Source organism: Carlito syrichta, unplaced genomic scaffold, assembly GCF_000164805.1.
Source record: "Carlito syrichta isolate Samal-C Ts95f unplaced genomic scaffold, Tarsius_syrichta-2.0.1 Scaffold308888, whole genome shotgun sequence".
NCBI classification, from domain to species: domain Eukaryota; kingdom Metazoa; phylum Chordata; class Mammalia; order Primates; family Tarsiidae; genus Carlito; species Carlito syrichta.
In genome coordinates this window covers 538,111-548,462 of record NW_007252984.1, presented here as the reverse complement: position 1 = coordinate 548,462, position 10,352 = coordinate 538,111, and the positions used below count along the sequence as shown (strand labels likewise).

The following is a 10,352-nucleotide window of genomic DNA, read 5'->3' as shown; positions in this document are numbered from 1 at the left end:
GGGGGGGGGGGGAAGCTGTCATTTAATCTTTCTGAAATAAAATTTTCACCCATTAACTAGAGACAAAAATACCTATCTTGGAGGATGACTGAGAGGATTCGAGATGATGGGAGTATAGTAGCCCCTGAATGAAAACCACTTCTGATTATTTCCGTGGTCATTGTTACCGTCCTATCGCACTAGCTTGCAGTCTCTGGTCTACGCCGTCTCCATTTGCTTTGTGTGACAGCAGGTCGTGGATAAGACTGTCTTGACCACTAGACGGCAAGCTCACTGTGGGCAGGACTCACGATTTCCCGCCTGGAGTTTCCATCCCGGCACCAAGCCGGGATTGCGGGCGCTCAAGAGGAGAAGGGACCGGGATAAATGCAGAAAAACCTGCACTGACAGGCGCACGCAGAGCTATGCGGCAACCCAGGATTCTCCCGAAGTCTTCGTCGCGGGACACAGAGGGCGGAGTCAGGGCCGGGGCGGGGCCTGGCCCCGGGGCGGGGCTTGGCGCGGATCCCTCCCCGGTCCGTCCGCGAACGTGCTCCGCTGGGTGAGTCCGCGCGCGGCTCTGTCCCGGCGCTGCAAGTGAGCTGCGCGTGGCCTCGCGGGCCGGGGTGCGGCGGCAACATGCGTCCGCTGCTCGGCCTCCTCCTGGTCTTCGCCGGCTGCACCTTCGCCCTGTACTTGCTGTCGACGCGACTGCCCCGCGGGCGGAGTCTAGGCTCCAGCCAGGAGACTGAGGGCAGGTGTGTGGCAGGGCTCGGGACTCGGGTCAGAGGGATGGCGCCAGCTCCGAGGATGGGGGCTGGGAATCGGAGATCAGGTTCCCTGGTCTCGGAGACGTCAGGGTTGGGATTTGAGGTTCATTTCCATATCCCGGCCCGCATCTGCATCACATGGGACAGGCGGGTGAATGGGAGCCCGGGCCCGGCCCTGAACCGGACCTGCGTGTCGCCGTCTGCGCGGGGCGCGCGTGCAGTGCCGTGGTTGGGGCGGTGTTTGCGGGGGGCAACGCTGCGCTGTCCCCGGGCTGAGCCTGCCCGCGTCGTGGCTTCGCCTCTCCGTCCCAGCCCTGGACCCCGTTTCCAGACGGCCTGCGCCCCTCGGGGGACCCCCCGCCCTTTCACATCCACTTTCACGTCCTTTCTCCTCCCCGGCCCACTCCAACCCCGTCAGATCTGCCCTTGGGACTTTAAGGCATTAAGTCTTCAGGAGAATCGTTGCATGAACAACTTTAAATTATTCACGAATTAATTATCGGGTTTGTCCATCATCCTGGCAGTCTCTACTTTTTCCCTTCTGATTGAGCAGCTGGGTGATGAGCAATACCTACCTGGCTGGTTTTTGTGAGTGCTGCATACTATTTATAAAGTGCATGGAAGTGTGCCTAACACAGCACCGCCTTGTCAAGGGATTTGCTGATAATTGAGTGTTAGGGTAACTGTTTTAAGTTACTGTGTCCTTTTGCTCTAGACATACCAGCATTTTCGTGAGAACTGGGAGGGTTTGCTTATACTTGATCAGTGAAGGAATCAAGGACTGTTCAGGTGGCAGAGGCAAGGTGGCCTTTACACTGTAACCCTTGGACACAGGATTCAGAGTGCACTGAGGACCAGATTAAGAACATAGTGAAAAAAAGCAGGCTCTTTGATAGGGTTGGTTTAGAACCTGACATATTAACAAGATAGTTATGTTTGTGGTATGGGATAGATATACTTTCCTGGAGAATCTTTGATTTGTGTGTGTGTGTGTGTGTGAATGGTAAAACAGTTGTTTTATCTAGTACCTAGAACTGTGTGAAGTCTGAATTGTACTTGCTTGTAGGGGAGGGCGTGTCCTTGAAAGGAAACAGATTTAGGACATTTGGTACTATCCTGGAAATGAGTTCATTTGCCTCTTAATAGGTCATAACATCTGAGAGCTAAAAGAAAACTGAATGATTATCTAGCACCAACCCCTCGTTTTTTATATAAGGAAACTGAGGCCCAGAGACTAGCCTAGGGTCACACAACCCAGAAGGTAACCAGAGTCTGGATGCTGACCCAGGTCTCTTGCTTCCAAGGCAGGGCTCTTCTGTCTGCCTCTGCTGTGTTGTATTGGGTCCATCATCTTGGGTTCACGTTATGTATGAGTTCCCAGCAGGCCAGATGATGGCTATATTTATAAACCTGCTTTGGAAAGAAGACACAGCAAGTGACTTTCTTAGGCACTGGGCTGAGCTGGACTCATGTTTCCATCTGCTTTTCCAAATTTGCAGATCACTGTGGTTCCCCTCAGACCTGGCGGAGCTACGAGAGCTCTCGGAGGTCCTTCGAGAGTACCGGAAGGAGCACCAGGCCTACGTGTTCCTGCTCTTCTGCAGCGCCTACCTCTACAAACAGGGCTTTGCCATCCCTGGCTCCAGCTTCCTGGTCGGTATCCTGCCCTCCCTCCAACTGTTTATCTGAAAATTCAGATACTCTCTGTAACCTCCTGCATTGTTGTGCGAGAGGATTAAATGTAACTGGTTGTAGAGGGACTGGCACGCAGTGGCCCTTAGCACTTACTGAAGGACTGAGTGGAGAAACAGGAGACTCAGAAAGCTTCCTTTTGTCCTGCTTACTTTTCCTGCCTCAACATCTTTACTCTAGGCTCAGGTTGGATTTGCTCAAGTAGTTTCTATGTTGGAAACTAGAAGAAAAGCAAACACGTCCAAAAGAGGCAGAAGAGATGTGTGGTGCTCAAGGTCAGGCTGACTCCTTGGGGCTTTCCCTGTGTCTCTCTTCTCTCTTGAGCCGATCCTTCTTCAGGGAAGAGATCCAGCTGCTCCCCAGTGGGACTCCACACCCAGACCGGGGTGAATCCTGACTCTGCCTTGGCAAGATACTTAATCTTTCACCGATAGAATGGGGTAAGGTTAGTGTATGACACAGGGGTATAGTCCTCACTAGTCAAGCAATTAACGCACAGTTGGTGCTCAGTGAATTCCTACCTTTCTACTTCCAAAGCCCCTTTTACTCTTGAATCCCATGTTTTGGCAGGATGATGTCTACCAGTCAAACTGCATTTAGAAAGTATTGGTTCACTTTTCCATTTTTGTTAAACTGAAATGTCTTTAAGTGTCAGCTACAAGCTGGGCTCAGTGGCTCAGCCTGTAATCCCGCGCCTTTGAGAGGCTGAGGTGAGTGGATTGCCTGAGCCTGCGGGTTCGAGACCCACCTGGGCAGCAAGATCCTCATCTCTACAGTAAATCAAAAAATCAGCCGGGCGTGGTAGCGCATGCCTGTAATTCCGGCTACTCGGAAGGCTGAGGCGGAAGGATAGCCGGAGCCCAGCAGGTCAAGGCTGCGGTGGCCGGGAGCGGCCACTGCGCTCCAGTCTGGGTGACAGAGTGAGACTCCAACTCAAAAAAAAAGAAAAAAAAAAGTGTCAGCTACAACGCTGGTCAACGTGAAACTTTCAGAATTAGCACACTACCTAGATGTAACTCCAGCAAAAAGCAAAGAACACATCTTATTTAGCTGTGTGGTCTTATCAAGGGAAGACCTATGGTTTGTGTTCATCCTTTGATATAGTAAAAGTAACTTGTAAGTTTCATTTCTACATTCTTAGAGTCCCAGTGATTGCAGGATCTACCACAGTCTATGCAGGCTGGGTGCTATATACACATATTACCCATTTGATTTTCTCCTGCCACCTGAGGCTTTAATCCCTGTCCTCATTTTAAAGGTGATGAGCCCAAGGCCAAGGTTGTAGTTCCTAGCCTTTTCATCATTTTCATTAAACTCTTTTTAAAAATTTTATGCATTTATTTATTTGATTGGAAAATATAGTTTATTTAGAAAGTAAATTAGAGAGAGAGGGGAGATTCACCTCTCCAAGGTAGGAGAGGGGGCCAAAGTTTAGGAAACATGGCAGCAACCATAGGTGAAAGAGCATATGGCCACACCAGAGTTTAGTAAAGCAATGATCTAAAATTTATTTTTTTGAGAGAGTCTTGTTCTGTCATCCAGGCTGTAGTGCAGTGGTGGATCATAGCTCACTGCAGCCTCCTGGGCTCAAGGCCTCCCAAGTAGCTGGGACTATAGGTACACTTGCTACCATGCCTGGCTAATTTTTATTTTTTGGAAAGACAAGGTCTCACTATGTTGCCTAGGCTGGTTTTGAACTCCTGGCCTCAAGTAATCCTTCCACCTTGACCCCTAAAGTGCTGGGATTACAGATGTGAGCCCCTGTGCCTGGCTCATTTACCTCTTTAAAATGGGAGTTGAGTTTTGGCTAGGAAAACTACTGAGAGAGGAAGGAACCTATGACTCTTAGACACCAAGATGAGGCGAATGGTATCTGCAAGGTATTCTCATGGCTAAGGGTTTGTGTTTTTTTGCAGAATGTTTTAGCTGGTGCCTTGTTTGGGCCATGGCTGGGGCTTTTGCTGTGCTGCGTGTTGACCTCAGTGGGTGCCACGGGCTGCTACCTGCTTTCCAGTATTTTTGGCAAACAGCTGGTAGTCTCCTACTTTCCTGATAAAGTGTCTCTACTGCAGAGGAAGGTAAGGGGAGGGGACATATCTGGGGGCTGGGCCCATAGGCAGTCACCTCATGGCCTGGAGGGGATTGAGGAGCAGGGATTTCCCACAGGGCTCCACCTTGTCTCAGGAGGTCCTAGGGGTTCTTTGATGCCTTCAGGAGCACAAACCTGGGATCAAATCCCAGCTCAATCATTACCAGCTCTGTGACTTTGGGCTAGTTTCCAACTTCTTTGATCCTCAGTACCTCCATTTTTTAAATGGGGAGAACAGTCTCCACCCCGGAGGGTTGTTGGAAGCATTGGGAACAGAATATGGAATGTGTTTAGAACAGCGGCTGACTCCATCAGGTTTTTCAGTACCTGGAAACCCTTTCTGCTTCTTAACGGCCTTGTCCTCTTTGGCTACAGGTGGAGGAGAACAGAAACAGCTTGTTTTTTTTCTTACTGTTTTTGAGACTTTTTCCCATGACGCCAAACTGGTTCTTGAACCTCTCAGCCCCGATCCTGAACATCCCCATTGTGCAATTCTTCTTCTCAGTTCTTATTGGTAAGATGCTGGCGGGGTAAGTTGGAGTCTTCAGAGTTGTCATGTGGGGAACTGCCCTGGGTTACCAGCCACATGGGCCGGTATCTGCCCCTGAGCCCACAGGCCCACAAAGAGCATCTTTAAGCTTTCCGACTTAAAGGAATTATTCCTGATTTCAAATCTACTCAGGCTTGAGCATGAGAACTCATAAGAATCCTTTAGGAATAAATATTGTTAATTCTACAACTGAATTTAGTGCCTAGTGTGTGCCAAGCCTGCGCTAGGCACTGGGATTAGAAGAGATAATCTGTGTAAAGCACACAGCTTCGTCCATAGTAAGTGTCCAATAAATACTAGCAGGAAGGGCAGAGTTGGAGTGAGAGGATGTGGCCATGAGTTTTGGGTGAGGACAAAAGCAAGGAGCAGAGCAAGGGACTTCCTGTCTGGCTTTGGCCCCTGGTTTGATTAAGTTCTACCTTAGGAAGAGCTGACATCCATGAGGTTCCTTCTTGCCTTTTTGACAGTGGCATGACTTTCAGCAAGCTACTTACCTTCAGTGGACCACTTGGCCAGATGAGAAGCTGAGGATAGAGCAGTGTTTCTCAAAGTGTGGGCCATGAGGCAACTGATCAGAATGGTAATAGGGGAGAGTCTTGTAGAAAATCTAGATTCTGGGGCCTACTTCAGACCTACAGAATCAAAATCTTGGGAGTAGGATCTGGGAATATGCTTTTTAATCCGATTCCTAGTCAATGATTCTCACACTCTGTAAACCTGTCAGAAAATCACTTTGGGCCAGGCTCAGTGGCTCAGCCTGTAATCCCAGCACTTTGGGAGGCCTGGGGGTTTGAGACCAGCCCAGGTAACTTGGTGAGTCCTCGTCTCTACAATAAATAAAAAATTAGCCAGGCATGGTAGCACACGCCTCTAGTTCCGGCTACTTGGAAGGCTGAGGCGGAAGGATCACTGGAGCCCAGCAGGTTGAAACCAGGGAGGCTGTGAGCATGCCGCTGCACTCCATCCTGGGCGACAGAGTGAGATTCCCACTCAAAGTAAAAAAAAATCACTTAGGGGCTAGGTGGGGTGGCTCAGCCTGTAATCCCAGCACTTTGGAAGGCCAAGGCGAGAGGATTGCCTGAGCCTGGGGTTCGAGACCAGCCTGGGCAACTTGGTGAGATCTTACTTCTACTATAAATTACACAAACTAGTTGGGTGTGGTGGCGTGCACCTGAGTTCCAGCTACTTGGAAAGCTGAGGCAGAAGGATTGCCTAAGCCCAGCAGGTTGAGGCTGTGGTGGCTGTGAGCATGCCACTGCACTCCAGCCTGAGCCACAAGAGTAAGACTTCAACTCAAAAAAAAAAAAAAAAAATCACTTGGGGAGCATTTTTAGCAATCCTTTATTAGGTCGTACTACTCATCAACTAAATCATCATCTCTAGAGTAGGACTCAGGGGCCAGCATCTTATAAAGTTTTCCAGGTGATGCAAGTATGCAGCATGAGTAGCTAGTCCCTGGAAGGGATTCTGCTAGATCCTGAGTTTTTGAATCCACTGAATTAGAAGATTTCTAAAGTCTCCCTTTGTCTTTGACAACTGTATGACTTCCAGCATGCTATCCTCCATGGGCTACTCAGCCAGATAAGGGGCTGGACCTAGAGCAGCATTTCCCAAAGTGTGGGCCTTGGACCACCAGTACCAGAATGGTAAAGTGCTAACATCCTGCAAAATCAGTAACTGTTACTTTCTGTATGCTGGAAGTAAACAACCCTCTTTCAGGCTAAAGCAAGGATTGCCTTCTCTTAAACCTTCCTTAGAGCGTGGAGGGAAGGACGATTCAGGGCTTCTAGGTCAAATGGAACAAATCTGTAGTGGAGCAGCTACTATTAATAGGAATGCCTGAGAGAAATTGAGATCTTAAATCGAAACAAGATCTACCACAGCCAATTCTGGAAATAGTTGCTTTCAGACAAAGTACCTCAGTGCCTCAGATAGTGGGTGTTAAAGCTCGCAATTACCTTGATGCCACAAGGATTGGAAAATCTCTGGAGACTGGTATCCTGTCCCCCATCTGACAAGCTTGTGATCTTGAGGGGTCTGTGATACTTCCTCTTATGTGGCATAGGAATGGATTACCTGGGGTTCCAAACCAATTGAAATCTTGGGGTGGGAGTGGGGAAGAGGCTTCTAAAATACAGGTTCTTGGGCTCTACCCCAGAACCAAGTAACCAGAATCTCTGGGGTGGAGGCTGAGAATTTTTAAAACAACTTTACTAGGGAATTGTTATGCAACCAACCTGTCCAGCCACCAGTCAGAATTTTGGGATCTAGTGGATTTGATGACTTAGTGACACTGCAGAATACAAAAAGTAGTACTTTTTCCAAAAAACTGTTTTTTAAAAATCCCATGCAGCCGGGCTCGGTGGCTCAGCCTGTAATCCCGCGCCTTTGGGAGGCTGAGGTGAGTGGATTGCTTGAGCCTGTGGGTTTGAGACCCGCCTGGGCAGCGAGACTTCATCTCTACAATAAATAAAAAAATCAGCCAGGCGTGGTAGCACATGCCTGTAGTTCCGGCTACTTGGAAGACTGAGGCGGAAGGATCACCAGAGCCCAGCAGGTCGAGGCTGCGGTGGCCGGGAGTGGCCACTGCATTCCAGTCTGGGCGACAGTGTGAGACTCCAACTAAAAAAAAAAAAAAACTCATGAATAGTGTAAATCTCATAATGATGGTGCTTCTTTCTTTACTTTGGCTGTTGGGCACTCAGAACCAGATCTGGGTCCCATCTTTAGCAAATGGGTGAACCTTATGCATTTTTGTATTAACTGTAAGCCTTGACTTAACGTATTCTTCTGCACTCATTTTGTCTTACTATTTTAAAATTTTTGCCCAATTGTAGCATATATGTATCGTGTAAGCTATCTCAAGTTCTTCTATTGAACAAGGCAGGTGTACATGGGCGGGGGGGAAAGAGTGGAAAAGAAGGAAAGAAGGGAAAGAGTTCTATGTCGAAGGCTCAAGAGCCAGGCAGAAAAACGAGTCAATGTTCTGAATTCCTGGTGTCATTTTTGAATTGTGATTTTTCTTTTCCTGCCCCAGTAACAAGCTGTTTTCCCTCTTCTTCAGGTTTGATCCCATACAATTTCATCTGCGTGCAGACGGGCTCCATCCTGTCAACCCTAACCTCACTGGATGCTCTTTTCTCCTGGGAAACTGTCTTTAAGCTGTTGGCCATTGCCCTGGTGGCATTAGTTCCTGGAACTCTCATTAAAAAATTTAGCCAGAAACACCTGCAGTTGAATGAAATAAGCAATGCTAATCATATAAATAGAAAAGATACGTGATCTGGTTTTTCTGTTTGCTATCTCCCTGGACTCTACTGCTTATTTGTGTAATGGGTGTAAAGACCCTCATTGTTTTTCAGTTACCCTCAGCAGGTGACTTAGACACTCTGTTCATCTGTGGGCAGTGTCTTGTCATAAAAGGACACTGCTCTTGATGGTGAATTATATCAGGTTTTTGCACCGGCCCTGGCTTAGCAGGACACGCTGTGAAATGGATGACCTCTTAGAAAATCCTGTGTATATTTTATTGTCTGACAAGCTCAGGATAACCAGTTGTATTTGCCTCATGTCAGCCCCTGAGCGGCTTTGGAAGACGATGCTGATTTTCCCTGTCCAGTGTACCTCTTGCAAAGTGACAGACTGTTGTGACAGGTGTCCTGTTAAGTCCCTGTGGATGTTATTCATATCAGTGATGACATGTGAACCTACATCACTGACATCATGCTTCATCTTCTGTTAGTCTCTTGAAGAGTGTTTCTTTTGTACTTTTTTGCTGATGACCTACCTCTTCATAAGTCAAATGAAACAAACCAATGAACTGCCTGGGACTTCCATATAGAGCTCACAAATCGATGATTTCTGTGATCCTCATGGTTGCATGTCCTGACAGTTAAGCTGATTGCAAACAGACCATTAAATGTGAATGGAGCAAACTGTATGTTATGGATATGTTTTTGAGAAATCCTTATCCTTCTGGGTGGGCAGGGCCCTTGACTCACCTGAATCAGATGGTCATCCATACATTTTCTCATCTGTCCTTTCTGCATGGGAATCACTTCTGTGTCCTCCTTCCTGGGGAATAATTCAGGATGGGAGGCTGTCAGCCCTGTATCCTTGAATGTTTTTTTTGGATTTTTCGTTTTTGCCACAAATAACTGAGGAATAATTGTATTTTATCTTTTAATTCAAAGAGGAAAGCATGGTTTCTGCTTACATTGTTGTATCTTGTATCTTAATTGCCTACAGCTGCCATTACTTCCTACAGCTACAGTATTGAATTGGCACAGACCTGGATTAATGCTTCCAAGAACAGAAAGACCTTGGTGCTTAAACCAGCTCTGTGATCTTGTACCAGAACCGTTGCTCTCGATTATCACTTGCTGAGTTAATGATTTGGCTTGGCCAAGAATCTTGCCTAGCCTTTAATCTAGGCCTCTTGATCTACATGAATTCTTAGGAATACTCATGTTCTGTAGGAAGAATGGATTCCCAAATAGTGTTTTTTTGGTCATTGTATGATGCTTTCACACCAAGGATGTCATTTTTAAAAATGTGTTTCTTTAAAAGAAGCCTTGATAACAAGAGTAGGAGGGGTGAGGAGGTGGCAGACTATGAAACCTTGGTAGTCTTCTGGAGTAGGGGAAGGAAAGACAAACAGGAAGTTTTGCCCATGATTGCAAATGTGCCCCCTGCCCCTTTTCAGGAACCTTAGATCTGTCTCCCACTCTCTACCCCCACGATTTTGCAACAATGTGCCTTATCGGTTGTGTGTCTAGGCAAAGCAATTTTCCAATAAATGGATATAAATGTTCTATGTGGTGCTTGTTTGAACACGGTGCTGACTTTCTACTACCCTTGCCAGCGGGACTCAGGATTGGATGCAAATTAGACAATCCAAAAGGGTGTTTCAGCTTTCCACTGTCAGTATACTTCTTCCTAAAATCATTCTTTGGAGACTTTCTCTTTTCCTCCCTATGCTCCCTTTATGGTGGAACAGCTACAAGATGGACGGCAGAAAACCACAGGGAAGAAGCAGAGGGCCTGTCTAGGCCTTTATGGAATACTCAGGAAGAGACTGTAACTGAAGAAAATGATGGCTGACTCTTTTGTGGTTGTATCAAATGCAAGAGCCACAGAAACTGGCTTTCCCCTTTACCTGTTCTTTTTGACTGCAGGAAACCCAGGCATGTGAAGGTGTCCTTTCCCTAAAGTTCGGATAAATGCTGAGATGTGTTAAGGCAGCTCTCAGGACACAAATAGTAATTTAGGA

General features: G+C 47.3%; 1 protein-coding gene across 2 annotated transcripts; it reads left to right on the top strand.

Annotated features, from left to right (window-relative positions):
• Window positions 1-531: 531 nt before the first annotated feature.
• TMEM41A (transmembrane protein 41A) lies at window positions 532-9,901 on the top strand. Of its 2 annotated transcripts, none has more exons than XM_008066341.1 (5): window positions 532-737; window positions 2,249-2,402; window positions 4,358-4,519; window positions 4,906-5,044; window positions 8,145-9,901. In XM_008066341.1, the coding sequence occupies exons 1-5, from the start codon at window positions 619-621 to the stop codon at window positions 8,360-8,362; spliced, it is 792 nt and encodes a 263-aa protein (XP_008064532.1). In that variant the 5' UTR covers window positions 532-618; the 3' UTR covers window positions 8,363-9,901. The 2 variants fall into 2 exon arrangements, with proteins under 2 accessions (XP_008064532.1, XP_021572407.1); XM_021716732.1 differs by having other exon boundaries at window positions 4,906-5,060; window positions 8,145-8,324.
• The last annotated feature ends 451 nt before the right edge of the window (window positions 9,902-10,352 follow it).